The 24,067-nt window shown below is 40.1% G+C and overlaps 1 protein-coding gene across 1 annotated transcript; it reads right to left on the bottom strand.

Annotated features, from left to right (window-relative positions):
• Positions 1–1,764: 1,764 nt before the first annotated feature.
• nxph2a (neurexophilin 2a) lies at positions 1,765–19,007 on the bottom strand. The gene is made up of 3 exons (XM_038720202.1): positions 18,015–19,007; positions 17,740–17,889; positions 1,765–2,641 (listed from the first exon to the last, which is right to left on the bottom strand). Exons 2-3 carry the CDS (start codon positions 17,782–17,784, stop codon positions 1,895–1,897), a joined length of 792 nt encoding a protein of 263 aa, XP_038576130.1. The 5' UTR covers positions 17,785–17,889; positions 18,015–19,007; the 3' UTR covers positions 1,765–1,894.
• Positions 19,008–24,067: the final 5,060 nt, after the last annotated feature.

Below are 24,067 nucleotides of genomic sequence, written 5' to 3'. Positions count from 1 at the left end.
ACAATTTAAATCAAAACAATCTATAACCATAAGCAATAAATATGACATCTATCTACATGATAGCGCTTAACAAACACCAAAAATAAGGAACAGTATAGTTATTGATATATTTCTCTGGACAAATTAGAATAAATTGACATTGTTTACTCTGAAGCCATAAGTAAACACGTTTAGTTTTAGAGTTACACATTAATACACAGCATTTGCACAAAGGAGTGGAACTAAAACATCAACATAGATCAACTCGGATTTAGTAATTTCCTTATCATACACCATACTCCTCATGTGTGTAATGGGACAGGATCATTTACAGCTGACAGGGAAAGATATGAGATACAGCAAATAAAGTAACATTGACAGAAACAATTGCCATGTGATAGTCAGTGGCACATGCCCTAGCCTAAAAAGCCTGGTATATACGCAATCAACACCTTATGACGTGTTGGTGGTTTTCAACAGAAGCTTTTTAAACTTTTTTTGTGATTTATAAGTCAAAGCACATTTCACCATTTACTACAAGATGGATGTTTTCCACTTTTACACAAAAGTCAGTCACTTTAAGCCTGTTCTACAACAGGGAAATGTCTGACATTTTCAAATTTAGTCCCACTTCTTATTAAAATTCCAGACAGATTCAGTACTTTTTTTTGGGTTTCTCCACACTTACACGTCTTAGGTAAATGAAATTTCCCAGGCTAATTAAAGCCTATTAAAGACAGGTAATGTCAAGGCTAGTGGCAGGACCATGACAAAGTGCTGATAATTGTCTGCCAGACTCACTAAATCCACCTGTCCTGCAATTATCGCATTCCCCCCGCCTCTCCTGACACATTAATCCACTGCGGGGCCTGCTCGGCAGGCTCATGCCTCAAAGTGCATCCTGCAAACACAGATGTTGGATTTCAGACTAGTTTAGCATATACATGCCTTATGATGATTGCAGCAGAAAACCAACACATTTTAAGGAACACACAAGGCAGCAGCCAGGTTATACATGGATGAGTACCTACATACGTAGGCGTAATGATTTATCATTATGCTCTCTGCTTGCTTTTGGATTAGATCTGTTGGATCCATTTATTTTGTCATGGGTACATTATCAGTTAACTCTATTTTAGTCCATATAAAGAAAGATATGAAGAGTTTGAAGATAAATTGTAAGGCCATTCTAATTATTCAGAGCTACTTGAAAAAATACCCATTGATCAGACTAATCTGAAAGAATAGACACTGTCCTGCTTGTGTTCAGTTAACAGGTACAAATGGATGTTAGCTCTACTTTGAATGCAATGAACAGATCATTTTGACTAATAAGTCTAAATGCAGCGGATTTTCAAATGTGAAATATCTAATTTTATGCCCCGTTGAATAACTGCAAATGTCCCGGTAATTATTAACATTATTCAAAGTTTTGTCATATTTCATCCCATAACTGACTTTTGAAATGAGGTGAAGAAATAGTTTGAGAATGTTGGCATGAATGCAGCACTGGCACACAAGCCAGCTATGCGCTTCCAGCTGGGAGGCTGCTCGCCTATTGTCAAGCCTTGAAGAAAACATCTGGACAACATGCTAATTATACCAGTGGTTTGCAGAGAACATGTGCTGTTGTGATGGGGAGGAGTCACCCTAGGTTGGTAGCTAGCTCTGATTCCCAAGTCAACCCCTAAAACCAAGTCCCTGAACACCCAACTATCTCAAATGTTAGATTTGTATACTTGTCTGCAGTATATACAAAAGTTTTGTAACCCCCCCCCCCCCCCCCCCCCAGTGTAAGTTGCACTTCCTGCAACATGTCTCAGGTAGTTAGGTATTTCGGGACAAGGAGCTTAGGGGCTGACATTTACATTATTTGATCAAACAAAAGTTTGGTGCATACTAACAACAAGCTAGATCACCCTGTGGAGGAGTAGGGAGTGTCACTATGGTAGTTGTAGTCAGGGCATACTTTCTGCACCAGTTTATAGTCTACACTGTAAAAGGCTATGTAGATGCAAATGACTTTGAAGGGTTTTGAGCACAGCCAGGACACATGGCTCTGCGTCTGCTCCTGATAGCACACCTTGGACGGGTCAAAGTTGCACAGGGCAGTCTTCTTGTTGCGGTCCGTCTTCTCATACTCAACGCGACAGTTGAATGATTTGGTGTCTTTGGTCTCCAGCGTGGACTGCTGGGCAATCTCAAACTCCACCACCTTCGAGGGCGGCACCAGGCTGACCGACACGTTCCCCAGACCCGTGGAGTTGTGACGGAAGTAAACGCTAAAAGTGCCGTTCCCGTGGTCCACAATCTTCCCTGTGATCAGCAGGTTGAGCTTGACAGTCTTGATGTTGGAGTGGAAGTCCCCCCAACCAAACATCTTTTTGAACTTGCCAGTCTTCACGATGGGCCTGCGTTTAGTTCTGGCCTGTGCACCCTGAACATCTGTCTGGTTAGATAACCAGTCCCAGAAGTCCTCCATGTTCTGTAAATATGTAATTTCCCTCATGTTGCTCTTGAACCCGGGGGAGCCCCTGGCAAACAAGCGCAGGGGGTTGAGGATCCGTGGACTGGCTGCCGTGGGAGAAATCATCTGTTCATTATCACTGTCGCCCCACTCGATGAGCTCCGTGGCTCCTCCATGCGCTTTCCTGCATGTGACCTTCAGAGATAGCAGAGCAGAGGTAGACAGAAAAACAACATGAAGTGACATAAAACATTTTTTGAAATATAATTATGCAATACTTTGTTGCTGATTATTGTGACACAATAATTATGTGACAAATATTTTAGAGTTGTTTGAACATTGGGTTTGGGTTGGGCTATCTGAGGAAGGAAACAGTAGACTAATCCTTTTAATGTTTCTAGTTTGTTCAGAAAACTTACAAAAAAGCACAAAGTAGTTGATATGGGCAGTAATGCCTTTTACAGACCAGACATATGACAGAAATTCTGATTGACAACTTATCACTGGTGATTGCACTGTAAAAATAACAAGATTTCAGTACTAAAGCTGAAGAGGAAAAAAATCAGACTGTAATCAGATTACTGAAGGAGTGCTCAGTCTTTTGTTCAGGACAGACACTTTGGCACAATGAAATTTCTTTTCTCTTTTGCCTTCCTGAATTTTCTGTGCTTTCAATAAAACCTAGGAAAAACAAAAAAGCCTAAATTCACTGCTGAAGTAAGGATTCTATAATTTTTTACATGTGGTGTGTCCATTATCTGCCAGATTCTGGATGCAAGCATTGAACTTAATTATTTACTTAACTAGGTAACGACAAAAACTGCATTCAACTACTAATCAAAATACTTGAAATATGAATGTTTAGTTTTACAAATATAAATACAGAACATTAAAACCAATGCAACCTGAGTAAAAACAAATGTGAGGAACGTTATCTTTTTCTTGAAGTTAAAGGAATTTTTTTCCGATGTTTTGGGAAATACACTTATTCACTTCCTTGTCTAGAGTTAGATGGGTCAATGGCCATGAGAAAGTTGAGGCAAGAGCGAGCAGCAGTTAGCTTAGCTTCACACAAAGACTGGAAACACGAGAAACATCTTGCCTGACTCCGTCCAGCACCTCTAAAGCTCACCAGTTTATGCACTTCCTTTAGACAGAGCCAGTCTACTTCCCTCTCTTTTTACGATCATCACAACTTGACACAGTAAAAACATTATTACCTTGCAACATTCAAACAGCAGTTTCACTGACTTCACCGCCATCTGCACGAGCCTCATATGTCTTTCTTGTCAGTTTTGTAACATCTGACCTTAATAAAATACACAACTTCGATCATTTAAAACCATTTGAACCACCGGCTACAACACTGATCTGAGCAAAGTCCCTGTTGTCGTAAACGTCAGTGTACAGTCCCTTCTTTATATGATGCTATCGTGTGTGGTGGCTGGGGATGCTGGCGACAGGCCTGTGCGGTGTGACTGGCATTGCCTGGGCATACCTTTACAATAACCATGAAAGAGAAAGGGGGTCTGGTTGGTCAAATGAGTTTGAATTAAGACAGAGAGGCATTAGTTTAAAGTATTTTTTTTTTTCCAGTAAGACCCCAAAAGGCAGTCTATGTAGTTGTTGTTCCAGTAGTTAAGCCCACCAAAATGGCATTAACAATAATTTTATTACATTTAATTAAATTACTGTGCAACTGTGACCTTAGTTTGAGTAAAGTAAAAAGTACAATAAGGTATACAAACTTGCAATTTAATTGCATCTAATGAAACTATTTACAGACACTAGTTGCACCAAAGAGGGTGAAAAACAAGAAATACACAACACAGGACAAGGGAATCCTTTTGCATGCACTCATGAACTTTAACTGGACTCAGCTTTGCATAAAGCTTCTAATATTTTAGGACAACTTGTCAGATGACATGACAATGAAAATCCTCTGGACTTAAGTTGTGAGCTGGTCTCACATCAGCGGTGCTATTCTTAGAAACCCCAGGCGTATGAACTTTAGCTTGTAATGGTTCCCAACAATAACACAGGCTTCTGCAGCAGCATGGTAAAGTATGTGCTAAGTGCTAATCCAGACGCAGCAATGAACTGTGATCCCTCCTTGTACCCTAAAGCCTTTTAGCTTCAGGAGCGATTCCTGGTCCACTTCAGATAAAGCTTTAATAATTCACGGCAATAAGCTTAGCTAGTTTTATTAGTAATTAGTAGTGCCGGCTTTCCCCAGGCCCGGTTGTAGGGATCACTGAGGGAAGCAGATGTTGAAAGCACCGAGCAGCGGCTGTTTGAATTCTCACTGAGCTGCTGTGCACTACTTCCAGACTAATTATAATTTTGCTGTAAGCCTAACTGAGGCACATGTGTACAAAGCTAACAAACTAGGTCTGTCTGTTACAATTTGTTTTGTCACACTAACATGACAGGAATTTCCATTCCACATGTAAAAGTGTTACATACATCTTGTCTTGTGCAACTATATATCTTACGATTAGAGCTTCTCTTTACTAGGCTGCTTACGTCCTAGACAGTAACACCTTAATGTGGCAAGCAGGACGTAATGGCTTTGGGTATCTGGATATGTAATGTGAAATCAATGTGTCTCCCACAGAGAGTGAGCCTGACCCATCTATCAGCCCTCACATTGCTTAATTAAGACAGTTGCTCCCTGTAAACATGGATGAATGAGGCAACACTGTAATAATGCCTCTCCGTGAGGTTTATCACATCCACAGTCATTTAATCAACCAATTTCAGTGGCAGTATTCCCTCACTTATACTGCCACTTAGTAATACCTCGTGTGAGCTCAGCTGTTAATTTGATTTGACTCTTACAACATCACGATGCTGAACATAAAATCTGTGGGACTGCAGGCTCCCAACCGCAACATTTCTTCACTGCTGTGAACAAAGAAGACGCGGCACTCTACTTCCCACCAGCCCAAGCTGTTATATCCGTTACACATTGGGTGTCATGCTGCGCAGCTTAAGAGGTGAAACCAAATTTTGTCTTTCAGTGTAAATCTCAGGTGAGCTTTGTATGGGATGATTATAATGGAAATGAGAGAGGAGTTTAAGTATGATGAGCAACTGGGGAAATTGCTGTGACAACAAGGGGATCAGCAGAGGGATATGTAATACTTAAATGCCCCGAGAGGGAGGAAGCACTGGGAACTTGAAAGCTTGCACTGACACATGGGCTATGGTTTCTTTCTCCCTCGCTGTCTCCCTGCACACATGCAGCACCAACACACCCTAACACACCTCGTTCATTTAGACGTAAGTGGTGTCTCTTAAAAGCAGACTAAAGGAATCCGAGTTTTTGTACAACAAGACGCTGTGGAGAAGGAAAAAAAGAGGCAAGGTCTGATGAAGGAGAATCTACAAAAGCTTAATTAAGATTTCTTAATCGGTGCTGCCGTGCTAGAGGCATTTCGGGGCGACTTGAAACAAGACATTATTATGATAATAACTGCAGACTTATGGAGCTGAAAACACCAGACCTCATTTCAGCAGCACAAGGCAAAGTGACTAGTGCCAGACGTCGCAGATATCAGTCTGTGTGGTTTAGCTTCTTCCTTTTCCTGTACCTCCTGAACAAAAACACAGAGCGGTGCATGAACCTAACACCCTCAAGCAGAGAGACTACATCTATAAACCACAGCAGTCAGAGGTATGTCGGCCTTATCAAAGAGTACATTTAGTTATACAGCAGTAAACATGGTGGTGGGTGAGCTATAAATGCTGGCAGTAATTTTAATGGATATTTACCAGTATGAACAAAAACAGTGCATTCTGATTTACACAAGTTTTTATTTTTTATACTGAAGTTGCTTATGGCTGACATTTCCTAATATAATTGGAATATATACAGATAGTATGCATAATAAACACTCACACATAGTCAAAGAAAAATGAAACTTTTTTAAAACTATTTTTGCATCACCACTGACAGAGTGCATACCGGTAATTTACACCTCTGTAATCTAAGGAGCAAAGGCACAGAAATGTACGTGTCATAGACACCACATTTCTTATTCTATATATGTCTGTTTGTGTTAAAAACCTTTTCACCTAATAAAGTGCTGTGTAAATGAAATTAAAGTTTTTGCAGTATTTTTTGAGGCCAGTGTTGGGGTTTACGGATTTTACCCCTTTAGTTTATTTCTGATGTATAATTGGCTGAAAGTAAATAAACTGTATTGAGCAAAAAAGTAGAGATTTCAAACCAAATTTAAAGGATCCCTATTTATAATGATTGTTTTTTTATTATGCATTTTGTGTTTTAAAAAATATCATAATCAGATCAAATATCAGTATTGGTGTATCATCAATATTGGCCAAAAAAAGTGTACCAAAGTATACCGTACATTTTCCCTCATTGATACGTATGTCAGCATAAAAGTTCCGCAACTTAGTGTAGCTGTCAGTGACAGGCTGTTCCTTCTTATATCAGTATAGGGAAAATGTGAGTTATTTGTGGTTGAGGCAGAGTTGGGTGCTCTCCAGCCTTTTATCTTACTTCTCAAGCAATTATTGCACTAGATCTTCTTGTCACAGTCTTTTGCGTGTGTCAAAAGTATATTCACCGCTGAGTAAAACTCTCTGTGTCTATGCAGCTTGGCTGTGCGATAAAGTGCAAAATATTGTTACTGCAGAGGTGCTACCTTTAGTTTTAAAGTCATTTCCCAAACTGCCTTGAATAAAACCAGTTAATGTTGCATAAAATCTGAGTTAAGCCCTTGAGGTGAAGTATTTCATAGATATTAAATGCTAGGGGCTGTATATTTCTCCTTTAAAAACTAATATCTTCTTGTTTTCATGAACATGTTTCAATGAACTCCTACTTGTTGTTTTTGTGTGTTTTTACTGCTATTTTTATATCTCTATGACCTGCCTAACAAACATGCACAAACGTCACTAGTATAGTTCAATGATCATTTGTTAAGGCAACACATACTGTATATTTGATTTAATGTTGTGTCAATCAATAACATCCAGAGGTATTAGTGGAACTTAAATACTGACAGTGGTCTGAACGGCAGCGAGCCACACACTGAGTCAGAATGAATCAGCCTCGACATTCATCTGTAATGAGCATTATGGAGCTGGCTCCCTGCTTGTCCCGTGGGTAGACATATCTTTTAGAGGCCTGACATAAAGGTAATTGCCACAGTGACCAGAACTAGCCTCTAGAAAGTTATTAAGAAGGCAGTGACATCTGGCTTCTGGATCATCTGAAGAGATGCTGTTAAAATGCATTTGCAGCGAGCAGACGGCGACATTGTGCTTGGCTGTGATGGGTTCAGGGCCGCGGGCAAGGCTACAGTGTTGTTTTGAGTCTCTCTCAACCTGGCATAGTTGACAATGTGGCCGCCACTCGTGATCTAAGAGCTGCTTTTCTGTATCTTTTTTGTCTCCCCTTTTTTTTGTTCTGTGTGAGAGCTTCTGCGTCATCTTCATTACCAACTTTCTTGTATCAGTGAGCTAAAATAATCTGTTTTTGAGTTTCCCATCGTTGATTTTTTGTTTTTTCCCCGGCACATAAGGTTGGGATATGCGTCTGGGGAAAATTGGTTTCAGGCATCTTTCTCACAATAAACAGAATGGGCAATTAACCTGCTCATCAGTGCAAGCAGAGCACTTCCAATGATGCACTCCACTGTTCTTCATGGATTTATCTGTGCAAATTGACCTCACTTTGGTGGTGCAATTCATTTCTCTGCTAATTTTCTGTGTCTGAAGCTTCATTAACTTGATGCGCTTCTACGTAGTAAAAATCTGGACGTTCCACGGAAATTACACCGGCTTCACCACTGCCTTCCCCAGCACTATTGCAACACAACACCTGCTATATTAGAGCTGCTCAGCCGGTGCTGCTAGCCTTAGACCACCGATTGTTGCAGAGCTGGATTGACTGCAGCCTCTTGCTTTCAAGCATCTAACATGACATGACTCACATTAAAAACCATTCGCAGCCCGCAATCCCCTGCCCCACATCCTTCCCCAGCCATCTTCCTCCTGATGTTACAGGGCATATCATTTGTAATGATTCACACCCAGAGCCGGTTGCAGGAGAGAAGGCCCTGGAGGCGCTTAGGCAGCCCAGAGTGAGAGTCTACACGCTGCTGAAGAATAGATTGGTGCTCTGATCGCTGGAACAGCCTCACGCTCCAGAGCCATCACTTTTAATCAGAGGCCGTCCAGGGGAACACATGGCAGGTGCTTCAGCGCTGTGGTGGATCGCAGCAGCAAATCCACACCGGGGGCACCTTACCAATCACAGAAGGCTACGGTTAGTGTGTGCGTGTGCATGTAGCATATCTACTCCCCTCCAGTATAATCCTTTAGGCCATTAGCACCTGACCTCTGTGAGAATGAGACAGACCACAGCCTCTAAAATCTTAACACTCCTTCTTAAGATGTTATAGATCGCTAAATACTTTGTATAATTTGAATGTTGACAGCATCCAGAATCTGATGGATTATTACATATGGAGCCTAGTAAGGGTGAGATCTATTTCTTTTCTTATAACACGTATAGATACAATACATCATATCTATAAAACAATATTTAAATGGTTGTGTAATGGTCATGCCGACCTCCAAAGGCCTAAAAACTCATCCTGTCGACACTTCTGTACGTTTACACCAGACTGTCAGCATTTGACTGTCCAAACAGTCAGGTGCTGGTATGGTACGATTGTTATACGAGTGTTGATGGTGTGAGGAGAGGGAATGAAAAGCCGAAAGGCAAGTGATGCTGATGTTTTCATTACTATACTCACAGCAGTAGCACCATTTCTGTCTGTCCACAGTGCATCACTTCTGCCCATTACTGCTGACAATTGTAGTGGAAAAACCAGAGGAGCATGCATGGTATGAAACATAATATTTAAGTATGCTAGCGCTATCAGGATGCTGTGGTAGAGAGGTGGGGAGGTATCCATTATTAGAGTGAGTGATATTAAAAAAACAAGCTGCTAACATCAAAATGCACAAAACTTAATTGTGTAATAATAGTGCACATTTGTTTGTTTTCTTATTGTGTCCCATTAAATGGACTCAAACATGGGTTGAAACCACAATGATCTGAAGGACACTGTAACCGTGACTGTACAGATTGCAGAGAGAAACAATGTGCTGCTGCTCCTGGCCAGCTCTGTTACGGCTGTTTTCTTCTCATGTTGGTCAGTGTTGTGAGTAGAATTTTCCTACAGGACCAAAGAAGTGCAGGAGTGTTTAAGGTGAGTTGTCAGTCGTCATAAGACAAACATGAATGCCGAAGAACATGAGGGTTACATCAGTCGCTCTGACGCATTCCAGCCATGCGCGGGGGGGCGTGTGGGCAGTGTTCAATTGCAGCTTCATGCAAGCCTAAACATTAAGCAGGCACATGGAAATATTGGAAATTGCGAGTGTAAATTATAAATAGGGACTACTCCATGCTTTATGGCCAATGTTTGAAAAAAACATTTCTTTCAACAATATATATAAGTGTTGCGGAACTGTCCTTGAACAAGACACATTATTTCTACCAGCTCCAGGACTGTTGATCCGACGCTGTCCCTGAACTATGACCTCTCTTGTGGCGAAGTGAAAGGACAACAGAAGCTGTGATAGAGAGCAAGAGCACAAACTGCTGTCCACTTCCTTATTCAAGAAATCATAAATATGCAGACCACTTCTCTATGAACATTCCCTGTCCACACAAGTCCTATTTTATTCTGACACAATCGCAGCACAACAAAACAAGGTCCTCATAATGTTATAACGCATGTGCACCTCATATATTCAACTGAAATTAACTATGTTTACGAGCCTATTTTTGCACACATGTCTTGGCAAAATATTATCTGACTGCTCATGATGTCACTCGGAGCTGCTCGCATCCTATGATTAATATAACATAACGTAACCCACCTGTGGCTAGTATAAATCATATGATGTGAGTTCTATGTCATGTTTATAGTGTCAATGTCTTTCTATTCTTGCTCAGTCACACAATATTCTCTAACCATGCCTCGCTTCACCTTTTTAGGAGTTTGGTGGACTTGTATTGGTGTTTGCGAGAGTCTTCAGAGTGAAGCATTCAGTGTCATTAGGGAGTATATTCCTACAGAAGGCAATGCACTAAACTGCACAAATCACCTCTCCTGCAGTGTGGAAGCTGACAACAAAGTATTGTGGAAATGTGCTTCAATGTTCCCTAATAAACTGGACAAATAACAGAAAATGAAACCACATTTAGCTCCGACCTCAATGACAAACTTTGTTTGAAGTCTACTGAGTGTAATCGTCTCCTGTTATAGCATTCCTAAAGCACTCTCAAAGTATTAGATCAACTCAGTGGTCTGCCCTTTTATACCTAGAAACCATTCCAAAGTCACCTTCATGGCTTCATGTCATCTGTTTTCTGTTGGGTAAAATACATGTCAGTGATTTTGTCACAGTAACCTGTTGGACACAAAATATATCAATAGTGCCATAATGCAGAGCCTATTGGAGTCAATCAAGTGTCCAAATTACTATCTTGCAACAAACATTAACTTGTGTAAACCAACCAAAACTGAGGCAGCAGGAAGTTAAATATGATTGTTGATTCTTCTTTTCAGTGTAATTGCTTTATCCTCTTGAGTGAGTTTTGTCACATTTGTGTTTAAAGTAAAAAATAAGAAATCTTAAACCTTTTTTCATTTTTTTTGTTCTTTTGGTGAAATTATTTGAGGGCTGATTCCACACCCAGAGGTTTTATTCTAAAGTTTGCGAACCATAGAATATGTTCAATTCAATTCTAAATTTGACCCCTCATATGCTCCAATAGTATTCTTATCAGCATGGAAAAGGCCTCATCACACCTACGGGGCACTAAAACTGTCAACTGAAACTCAAAGCCGTGTCATTACTGAACAGTGATGAAATTATTTTTAAATTTGCAGCCAGTGAGGGAGGAGGTAGATTAACTTATAGAAGCAATACCACAGTGTAAAGATATTCATTATCAGCTAAAAGTACTTGTAAAACATCAAAACGTATGTATGTAGCAGAATAGTTAGTACACCCTATGTACACACTTGTGAGTGTGCATTTTAGCATTTCATTGTTGTACATTTATCGTTAATTGCTTTACATACTAATGGGAAGTTTAATTTATATGATGTATATGAAATTCAAGACTGCAAAGTAACTAGTAGTTACAACTAGCTGATAAATGCATGAGACTTTCCCATAATAATAAATACTTTAAATTGTATTTGAGCACAGTACACATCTAGCAGCTGTTTAAAGCAAGAAAACCCACAACATCTATTTAATTGCAAGACTCTATGATGGAATAGACCTCTAAATGATGATAGCCATCACAAAAATCTGAAATGATTTAAATGCAGCGATGATGCCAGGTGTTTTGAAAGTGTTTGCAAAGATCCCACTAGGAGAGAAGAAGGAGGAGAGGCTCTGGGACCAGCGCCTCCAGGTAATCTGGATACCAGTGTTATCTCAGCACCTGCCACATGTGACAGCAGCAAAGCCCTGAACACTTCACTTTTAGGCAGGCGTTACCTTTCAACGCATCATCAGTTTCATAATCCCCTTACATGGTCAAAGCGCCAACTCCTGTGCTGGCTCCTGACACCTGCAGCACAGCTCCATATGTCTGATATCAGGGATTCAGGAGGATAATACCACAAAGCACTCTGGACTCAGTGTAATTATCATTCTCTTGACCAGTTTTTAACACCGTCTGCTTTGTACAACAATGGCAAACATGCTTGTAAAACCGCTTCAGCTAATACTTGAGGAGACATGTCCTGTTTTTCTGAAACACTTCAAGTTTCCAGTTTTAGTTTTTCCACTTTCATCTCAGCAAGACTAAATGTTTTTCTGACTGAGCTTTTATGTCTGAGTGTGTGTGTGTGTGTGTGTGTGTGTGTGTGTGTGTGTGTGTGTGTGTGTGTGTGTGTGTGCGTGTGCATGTGTGTTTGAGAGAGAGACAGAGAGACAGACAACTCAAATCCATGCTGCAAATGATAGGGTGTTTTATTCCAAACTGTTTTTGCTTGATTTGCTCAAACGGACGTCCACTAAATTTGACAGAGCAAATGTTTCTGTTCTCAAAGCAGATTGTGCCTCGTCTGATTTCACAGAAACAACTCCCTTTGAAGAAAAAACACGACTAGGAAAGACGTTGCTTCCTTTTCTCTCTGAGTAGCTCTGAAGACAGGTACTTCACAAGAAATATACAAAGACAGAGGGGAGCTGACAGTGCTTTGTTAGGGCTGGAAATGACAAGCTGAAAAGAAAGGCCTCAAAGCCCGGAGGCAGAGAAGGAAATGCAAAACTGAGAATAATCAGAAAGGAGATTTATTGTACTTATTCTTAAGCTGTCACACCTTGCCTTTTACAGGAAAGCAGCGCAGTTTTAATTAAAGAGGTCAATCATTTTCCTGAGCTCTGACATGTAATGTGATTGCCTCCTTCAAAGTACCAAACCAGGTGGTAATTAAGAACTTGAATATGTTTGGAAAATATGAAAATGTTGAAAGGCAGACATTTTGCTACTGTTCCTACCAGAGTCGTAGTTTTATGTGATGGCACAGCTCATCACGAGTTTGATTGAATTCAGACATAAGTGGAGAACTCGCACAGCAACAAGACAACTATTGCAATATTTGATTTTCTAGAAGAGAAAGTGACACCTCAATGCCTCAGAAGATTTTCTATCATCCACATAAGATTTAGACAAAATACCTGCTGCACATGAACTGATTCCCAGCTTTTGTTTTGTTGCAGCACAGCAGTGAAAAGCGAAGCAGACAGTAAAAAAAAGAGCTGCTAAACAGCGAGGTTGTGCTTCAGAGAGTGCTGGATGTCTAACCCTGCAGAGCGGTAATGACAATGCTATAAGGTAGCGGAGCCTCCAGATCTAACACTGCCTCGGGCTGCACATCGCCCATAAAAATTCATAGCTGTGGACCAAGATCGGGGAAACTCAACATCATATTAAACATAATGTTTCCTGCACCAGAGAGTGGGTGTGACTTGCTCTGAGAGAGCTGTTCAGAACTTCACTTCCTCCTAACATCATGACAGAGGCTAGGGGGGAAGTAATTGTGCAGCTTGTAATTGTTTGACTTAAGTTTTTAATGGTCCTCTCAGCAGCCAGATTATGGTTACTGTCAATGCAAAGGGCAATTGTGTCACACCTATGAATCATTTGGAACTTCATTTCAGGACCTTTATCGTGGATTTATTGGCAGCACACACACAGTTATGACTGATGATTGGAAAAGGAATAGGTTGCAGGGCTCAATACAGTCAATACAACCTGTAGTGTGTGCAAGCTACCTTTGAGGTATCTAACCCGCAGAAATGACAACCTTTCCTTCAGAGGTCTGAGACAACATGCAGTCTGAGGACTGCAAATGCCACAGACAGTATTGTTTATGAGGGATTATCTAGTCAAGCCTTCTGGCTAGAAAGATTGTGACCCCAATATGAGCACAGATACACATCAGAACCATGTAAGCCCCAAAATGATTCCTGGAAAGGCAGCACATGCATACAAGGCCCCTTCACTCTGCCAATCCATGTTTAATGACTTCCACAGAAATTTCTACTGGCCTGTCTGCCGTTTTCTCTCATATTTTTCTCTCTCCCCACCCAATTTCTCTGGTGGGGTTTTGAAGACTTAAGTTCCACTCTCTCTCTCTCTCTCTCTCTCTCTCTCTCTCTCTCTCTCTTTCTTACAAGGCAAAATCCTGGAAGAGGTTGATGTGAAGACCAGGCAGAGCAGGGATGTGAAGAATATAAACACAATTTTTTTTATTGTCCAGAGGGAAAGGCGGGGAGGGGATGGGGGTGGGGGTGCCGGGGGTTGGGCGGTGGGGTCTGTAAAAGAGACGAGGACCTTATCACAGCCCAGCAGCTCTGTAATTCGCCGCCATGATAAAGTGGCAGCGCGGAGAACCTTACAAGGCTGGCACAATCCAAAGACGGATTAGGTTTTTCTGACATAAGCTTCCTGAAAAACTAATCAATCAGCCCATGCAGTATTATCAGAAGCGTGAGATTAAAGAGCTGCTCCTAATCCCCCCACTGTACATTTTATTACACTTCCCAGTGTTAGTTGCCTTTAAATATACAATAAATAAATAATAAAACCAAACCTAATTGAGCATGGGGAAGGGGAAAAGGGTTAAAGAGCCCTTAGAGAGGGAATTTATGTAGAATTTATGTTTTGTTATGAAGACAGGGATAAAACTGTTGTCCTTGCCAGAGCCCGTTTTGACTTTGAATGGAGCCTCACTGTCTCTCTCCAGCACTGCAGAGAAAAACTGCGAGTGGGAAAAAAAAATCTTCTGGCAGTTTTCTACAATAATATTAGCAGCTAAAACTGAACCAAGTCGACTTCATATTCAGATTTTTTTTTGTTCTGATGATCTTCCACTTTCATTGATGGATGAACAGAAAATAATCCAGTGAGCTAGATGTAAATAAATTAATATATAACTGTTGAGACTAATGCTAAATCCCTTGAGGAATGACTTGTAATCCCTTAAATCAGTTCACATCAAAGTTGCAGGGATGAACTCCAAGCATGTAGCAGATCCAAGGGACAAGGCATGTTCAGCTTACTAGTAACCAGCCACGCTTTGTCTCTTAAGTGCGTCACACCCTTCTATCAAGATGCTCGCTCAGTCCGACCCTGGGCGACATTTACAGCAACACAGGAGGGAGCCATACATTCAACACCACCGCTGCTGATCCTCTTGGCATGGACCACAGAGATGCTTTGTCATGACACATTATTACCAAAGAGCTGTTATCCCGGCAATAAGATACAAAGGCGCAATGGACTTTGTCTATATCTTCACACACTTAATTCCGTGCGGCGTTGAACAGTCCACTTTCCCTGCATGAAAGCTGTGGAATAGAGGCAGGGCAGGAAGGGCAGGACGGGCAGACGGCGACAGCAGAGAGCACGGCTCTCAAGTATGTTTTATCTTCATCTACATTGTTCTGCTGTCGCTGCACAGAGGATAACGGCAGCAGATGTCATGGGGAAGAATGGATTCTCCCAGGATGGCTTTGACCCTCTTATTTGTCCCTGGGGTATGGCACAGATGCTAGGGCCAGGGTTACATTTTCACCATTTGATTCATGTTCTGGGTGTTTTCGCTATGAGCGTGTATGAAGATGCAAGAGGAAGAAAAGTGTTTGTGTTCTCTTTTCTTTTTTTGGATGATATGGCATGTCTGTGAGACTAAAGAATCACTACAGATCCTCTACTTCAAGTAATAAAAATGTATTCTTCAGTTTAACAGGGCATCCTGGCGCCTCACTTGTCTGAGGTGCATCCTGTGACACCATGGGTAGAAATCCAGCATTGCAACTTTGTCACATGTCACCCCAATCACATCCTTACAGTGCCTTATCATAGTAAACTATGAAGCAGAAAAAGGAAGATTGTCTCAAGACGTTTTGGTGCATATTTCACGCTTTCATTCAGCCTGATATTTAAGTATTTTTTACCCTTCGGAAGGTGGGGGAATATGGATGTGGGCTGATATGTCCCCCATCAGACAGTGGTGGGTCTGCTGGGAGGGAAGCCACTGAGGCATATAAAAAGAGCCTCTTCAGGGAGGCAGCCTGTCTCTCTCTCTGGAGGCAGAGCTCCCAATAGGCACAAGGCTGATTACAACAGCAGCCAGAGCAGACAGCACTTTGCCGCTGCATCTGTACAGTTCAAGGCTATCTTTTAGAGAAGCCCTCTTTGAGGATAACACAGATGTGAAGAACTTCTTCAATCACATGGCATTTTCTGTTCAGGTCTGAACACGGCAAGAGTCCGTAAAGCGAGGATGATCACGATAAAACGCGCACTTTATTCAACTGCCTATAGAGGACATCAACAGCTGTTGAAAAAAAAGAGCAGGAAAAGACCTTTAAATTTCCCTAAAGCTCACAATCTTTCTTTAGGGGGCTTATTCATGCAATAAAAACAGAATTAGACTACAAGAAGATTATATCCAGAAGGTTAAAACAATCAGTCTCTGGCAAATACTACATCATTTCCTGTGTATTCACAGGTACTTGTGATTTCATCATGTTGTGTAAATTGTAAAGGAGGAAAGAGCGCAGGCTTTGAAAAACTGTGGTTTCTGCAATTTTCACTTATTGTTCTCACTTCCTTTTGTTTTTTGCTGGCCTCCATTTTAATACGTCAAAGACACTACAGGAGTGTCAAGGGGTTCAACAGAAAGGTCAAACCAAATAAAATAAAATGATTGCTAACCACGTATATCCATGTGGTATAGTTGAATAAATGAAGAGGCAGATTTGATTGTTGCTTTTAATATATTAAAGGTCACTTATCTTAAAACTAAAAACTCTGCTAAGGCAGGCACATCAGTAAATACAAGTTTATATTCAGTGAATAGTAAAAAGATTTTTAAAACTACACTAGCTCAACTTCTCAATTAAGAATACTGTTGAATTGTTCATTATAATGTAATGAGCATAATGTTCACATTAACTTGTAATGTAAACTGTCTGTATTATTGTTGCATAAACATGGCAAAAATATATTCTATATCTAAATGTTTACTAAGAAAAGCCCCAAATAGGAACAATAAGTTAATTCAGATGCTATTATGGAGGGATATTAGCTGCATTTGGTACTGTACATTATGGCTATTGACAAAGCCACAGTCTATTCTGTAAAATTAAATCCAATCAACTTGGCTATTAAACTTTCTAAAATATGGTTTATATGGGCTGCAGAAATTAAACAAATCATCATATAGAGGTGTTGAGGTGCCCTTTATTTTAATAAATCATGTTTAAAAAATCATGTTCATATGGTAGGACTTTTTGTATTTTATTATTGGCCCACAAGTTGTAAATAACACAAAACAAGCTAATCCCACTGTAAGACTTAATGAGGAGTTCTTGTCGACCAATAAATTGGCTGCTGATGACCTTGTCAACTAAAATGTCATGCCAGGAATTTATTGAATTGCCATTTGGCATTATGTGGTGGCTGATAAATTTGACATTGCATGAGCACATCTACAATAAACTAAATTACAACAAAATATAAATGAAACCAACATATATAATACAAATATATAAACAAGACAAACGATTGTCTCATAAGGAACCAGCAAGATTACAAAAAAACAGGAATCACATTAGTGTCTCTAACTTTCTCTTTAAAGGCTTCTTGGCCACATACATATTTCTACACATTGTGTTAATTTTAATTCAACCAGCTCACACCTCACCTGGTGCAGGAGGAAAAGAAACAGGAATGCTTGCAGAGCTCTCATCTTTGGTGACTTCTTGACTTATTCAAAATGAGCGGCGCTTAAATCCTCTCTGGAAGATTTGGAGAGGGACAGACGCACATGCCTTTGAAGCATTGCTGTGATCACCTGCGAGAAAAGTGGAAATACATACGATGTTAAATCGCTTAAAACGCCTTTATTAAATGTTACAGGACCACAAATACAGTACATTTGAATTATATCTTTGGAGGAAAATACAAACTTTTCCTTACCGTGTTTCAAATGTTATACCTCACTTAATTTGGTAAGGCGGTTCAAATCATCCTTGTTCAATCCACTTTCGGGAAAGAGTCCTAAAATCCTCTCAAACGTCTCCGTCTCTCAGGATGTTGAGTTTTTCCCAGGGCAGTTGGGACACTTGGATTTCTCTACAAACAAGGTGGAACGGCTACATTCAGTGGCTCTGTTGAAACAACACTCATCTAAGTTGCGAATCAAGCCAAACCGAAACAAACTGTAGGCTATCTTGTCGCTAATTAATCCAAAACAATGGTATCAATAAGGCAATGATGCACGCGGTAAAGTATAGCCAAGTGAGCCCGTATCCCAGTGACAGGACTGCAGTCAGTCAGACAGCAGTCCGTTCGCTGTGCGCTCTCTTCAGCTCTGCTTGACTTCAGTGCGCAAAATCCTCCGCTGCGCGTCTGGAGACTCCAAGGTCGGTGCGCATCCGCGCAGAGAGTCAGACTAAGATCTACCTTTGAAGTCTTACTCTCTCCGTCTAGGAGACAAGTAAGAGGCTTGATGCCACTGTTCAGGTTTTGTTCAGCAACACGTCCACATTTTTAACCCTTTAAATGTGTAAACTCACTCATAGAACTGGTAGTTTTCACTGTTTTATTACTGATGATAGGATAATCTGGCATATCACATGGCTGCTCTGCAGCTTGTGAGATTTTCTTGAAGGGCAGTAGAATGCATACACAACTCCTGACACTTGTATTATTGTTGTAATTTACACAGTAATGACACCCAACTTGCAAACACAATCTGTTGAATCAATGTTTGAATCATGTCAGTAAAAAGAACACATTGGTGAGTGATCTTTGAGAGCTGGCTGAAGCAGCAGCCCTGACCACACAGCAAAAGGTCAAACTTTGTGCTGATGACTGCACAAAGGCCATACCATTTTCTGCTGTGGACAAGACCGGATATTTTGGAATCCATGTGACTTTGGCACCACCACGTGGTTACAGCGAAACATCTCACCTTACAGAGACATGTGAAGGTGCAGAACAGTTTAACCTTAAACCTTAAGTTTGTGTCTTGTAGTTTAACAAAGATCTGCTGAATGTTTGAAAGATTTATCAATATAAACGTTCTCCACATTTAAGCTGTAGTTGCTGTGTGACAAAGTTCCAGTGACTGAAGACTTGTGTTAGAGGCAATGAGGCAAAATACAAAGGTGAAACAATGAAACACAAGAAGAGCAATTCAGCTCATTGCACCACTGAGGCAGTATCAATGCAGTGTGAAGGTATCTCCTTACTATTTCTTTCTTTTCTACTGTAAGCCATGTTTATCCATCTCCCATGACTATCATCTGGGAGATGCCATGATTTTATTTAAACTTGTGTGTACTTCATTTACCAGCCTGAATACTTCAAACTAAATGTCCTTTTTCAAATGTATTTATTTTATCGAAGTGTGCATAAACACAAAACAAAGGTACAAACATGCAGTTAGAGAATATGGCAAAAACTACTATCTGAATTTTTGTCAACAGCAAAAAGAGAGAGAAAAATACAGAAGCAAGAAGGAAGATTAAGGAATGATGTTGTTAAAAAAATCAATAAAGAAGTAGAAATAGGGAAGTGAAAATAGATACATAGATAAAAAGAGGAGAGTGTTACTTGGTAGTATCAAGTGGCCCACTCATATGACAGCGTGTTCTTTCATTGACCATTTATTGAAGATAGAATTACATGCAGGCAGACCAAAGCAGAGAATTTTTTGTGGAGACTCTTAACTGTGCTGATCTGATAATGTTCCAAACTGGAATATCAACAAAATCTTCCTATTAGAGGTTCGCCAACATATTTGAGTAAAACCAGGAGGAGAAAGAGAGAGACAGAGAGAGAGAGAGAGAGGGTACACACTGCTTGCTATGTACTCAGTTGTCTGCCTTTTTCCCCCTACAAAGAATAAATATACAAAAACACACCATCTGTAAACTACAAACACAAGCTCACAGTCTTCACAGTTTCCATGAATATTATGCAAATACTTTTCATGCTGAGTTAGGAGCAAACAGCTAGAAGTAACCCTGCTGTCCTGAAGCACGGTCAGGGTGCAACTTTTATGAACTGGATTTCACCTCTGCAAAGATCAATATTATGCCATTACTTCTTTGGATTATGCAATTGATTCATTCACGCACTGGTTGCCAACTGGAAGTCTTTAAACAAAGGTATCAGGGGTTTGTAAGATTGGTTCACTTGTCTTAGAACAAGAACATAGTTAGTGATTCTAACGCCAAGTGTTTCTATACTTTTTTCAGGTCAGTTTCTATGCTTCCACTCTTGAAATGATCATATCATTTATATGACACCATTAAAGTGTTAAACAAACAGTCCTGTCTTTGATTGACAGTGATACGAATGGGGCCATTTAAGTTCTTGAATGTTTAATGAAGCACGGTCCCCTGGGTTGATGATGATTTATACAGAGTAAACCAACAGAAAATATGTACTTGGGGGTGTTTTTATGGCTTTGGCACCACCATCTGGTTTAACAGTACAAACACCTCATCGTGTGCAGCAGCATCAAAACTATATTAGCACAGGAGTGTCTCATAAAAGGCTCTTTTTTTCATTTTGTATGTCTTCAAAGCAGTCAAGACGTCAGATGTTTCTCTTGTTTGAACATTCTAATTAAAATTACACTGTGAATTAAAATACCTCTGTCGTAAATTGCACAAAATGTGAACATAATTTGCATAACGTGTGCAAGACAAAATCCCTAAAAGCAGTTCATTTTGATATGAAATGAATTATACGCTTTTATTTTTGTTGTGCAGGCAGATATGACTGACCGGCTGACAAATGGACAAATAACGTGTCTTCCTATTTTCAAATACGGCACATTGCATCAGGTTGTCAGCATGCTGTCATACTTTCTCAGTTTTTATGAGCATGTTAGAATTTCACTCATATTGAGGATTCACTTTTATGGCAACCTGATATGTTGTTTGGAGCTCAAGATGTTTATTGTGTGTGATCTATCTTGTAGTGATGGCATGAAAGCTGCCCATCCTGGTTCTTAGGAAAGTATCCCTCAGTCCAACATTGCCCATTTCAACACCCTGGGTGAAAGGACCGTGTAATGGCCAAATTTTGTGGCAGATCCGTCCAATAGTTTCACTCAACTTTAATTTCACTCAAAACCATCAATGTGAATCTCATGGAGGCGCTAGAAGGAAAGTCAGGGGTCACCAAAGCCATTAGGATTCATGTCTGGGGAAAATGTCAATAAAATGTAACGCCAGTCCATCCAATCCTTGGTCAGTCTAGACCAAGAGGTGGACAGACTGACATGCACCTTGCTTTGTTAATGTTCTGGCAATTAAACAAGTTGGATTATTTGAATATGCCCAGGCGTCACCTTACCAGAACAGCCACAAAGGCAGTCTGACGAGGTAGCACCTAGAAAGGTTTCCCCAACACTTTGGCTAAAGTATGAACTTACAGATAATTATCACCTGACCCTGCATCTCACCTCGACTTACAGAGCTGTATTGTTTATTTGTCTGGCCCACAACTTTGGTTCACTAGCTGTTTTGGTTCACTGTCATCACTCTCATAGTGTATTTTTCAGCAGCAGGCAGCAGTTTTCAGCAAAAAAACCCTCTAACGACCCACTGTACACTACTTGCTCAGCACCTGAGCCAGATGTTTTCCTCAGGAGTTGGTAAAGACCACAATCAGAGCTATGAGAGTGAATATTGGACTATGGATATTGGAATAGTGAAACATGGCTACAAATGAGTGCTAAATTTGCTCTGTAATTGCCATAAGCAACTGCTTGCTAACAAGCTCGCTGTATCAGCTTGAAAGGTGGTGATATGTCAATGTTGTGTTCACAACCTGTTTGTGTTGCTGCCAAGTGGCCAAAGCAAACAGTTATTGCAGAAAAGTTCAGTGTGTAATATTTCTGAGGATTTGTTGACAGAAATGTTTTCAGTGGTGCATAAAGATCTTACATAATGAACCTTTATGTTTTTAATACCTTAGAATGAGTCATTTAATATCTATCATAACCTCGGGTCCCCCTTCCATGGACGTCGCCATGTTGCACCACCATGTTTCTACAGTAGCCCAAAACAGGACAACAGTGCTTTAGAGCACGTTTTATCACTACATTCTTCTTCTGGCAGTGTAGACGATCATCACTATGATCCCACATCGGGTGAAATTTTTTTTTCCCTCTTCAACATATTGATTCCTCAGCGATTGTTTCACATGCTCATAATAAAGCATGTGCTGCTATCTCCAGGCAGAGGACATTTAGAGGAATCACGTTTTCTGACGGCCCTTTCAGACGTGTGTCAAGCAGGCTGCAAGCAAGCTCTCTTTTTAATGTCATTCCAAAGTAAAAGCTCAGTTCAACTCAAAATAAATGATTGCTGCAAAAGTTGTCACGCTTTTATAAGAGGAAGTGATTATGTGAGTAACTGTTGCTGTGATGACTGAGATCTATTTCAGCACAGCTATCAAAGTATTTATTTTTTTATTTATATTTTTGCTGCTATCAAAGCACCATAATCTGGCCTCAGAATAGGATCCATAAAAGTATTAAAATATTACTAAAGTATTTCTGATTTTGATAATCACAGAGAGAATTAACATGTTTCCCTTGTCAATGTTTGTATAAACTTTATCTATTATGTGAATTATAATGGACTGTGGTGCAGAAACAGTGACAATAACTCTGTTTACATCAATGTTTTTTATGCGCATTTTTATGGAAACGCAAAATTAGAAAATTCAATCCTTAATTTCGCAAAAAAGTTTTTACACTCTCTTGAGGTGGTTTTTGCATTTGTTGAAAAACTGTTAATTCACTAAATGGGAGATGGAAACAATATTTATTACACTTAGTAGAAGTAACATTCATTGACATTCAGCAAAAATAAGTGGTGATAATCATGTCGGATCAATGTGCACAGCAAAGGGTCTGAAGAGGTGGATGGTGAAAGAAAAAAGAACTCAGAAATCCATAATAATCATTAGTCTCTGGCAAAATTTTTAACTTTATTTCATGCCAACTCCTCACTGTATAAATATGCAGAAGAGGCCCGTCTCACGCAACTCTCATTTGATCATTAACAAAACCACAAAGATAAACAACAAGCCTGAATAGTAGAAAGGAGATGCCAAACTTTGAGACAAGAACAGTCAAGAGGTTGTGAAACTTCATCTCCCACGGACTCATTTCCCCTGCATTGTGGTCTTGCTTTTTAAAGTTGCTAAAAGAAACTGGACTGGATCCAAGTACAACTGCTTAAAACAAACTAACTTGTACATCGAGTTGTTCTGACCACAACTGAAGGCAAGTGTCGTTGCAGTACAATTGCCACAACTCAAGTCAAAATCTTGCCTTCATAGACAGAACAAGACACAATAATCGTGTAGTGTACATATTTTAGACAGTCTCTCTGGTGCTTCTCTCGTTTGTACACATGGGAAGTGACAAGTGGACATGCCTGTCAGATTCGGAAAGTTACAGAAATTGTTGGACGTAAACCCGCCACCCCAATAATGGAGGGATTAGACAAAGATCAATCATCTGACAATGATCAATCATCTGACAATTACTTTGGCTAAACATACTAACACCAAGTTAAATCCACACTGAAACAGCTAAACAACAAGTTGCATTTCTTATATTTTACTCGGCAAACAAAACTCCAAGAAGTGGGACAGACACAGTCTGGCTACTCTGTTCAGTTCTTTATTGCCCCGATTGTGTTTGGGCAAGCTTATGTGATCATTTTCCAAAATGTTTGTTTTCTCCATCCACACTAAGCGCAGCTAGCTTTTCCAAATTGATCCACACTGGAAGTCCATGAACTAAAGTAAATTGATCCATAAAGCTCAATTTACTTAACTCCTGATGTTGTTCTAATAATTATATTCTTGTTCTTACTTAATTTGAATGAGCTAGTAATGTATTCAGTTTCACAATAACTGCTAAGTTATACATTTAGTAATAACAGTAATAAAGGGTAATAAGTTTCCAAAGCAAGTTGTAACCAAGGGCAAAA

The sequence above is a fragment of the Micropterus salmoides genome, unplaced genomic scaffold (assembly GCF_014851395.1).
Source record: "Micropterus salmoides isolate LMB-PRFRI ecotype aquatic unplaced genomic scaffold, ASM1485139v1 Ms_hic_scaffold_15, whole genome shotgun sequence".
Taxonomy (NCBI): Eukaryota; Metazoa; Chordata; class Actinopteri; order Centrarchiformes; family Centrarchidae; genus Micropterus; species Micropterus salmoides.
Note: the sequence above shows the minus strand (reverse complement) of the source record. Positions and strands in the feature narration are given on the sequence as shown.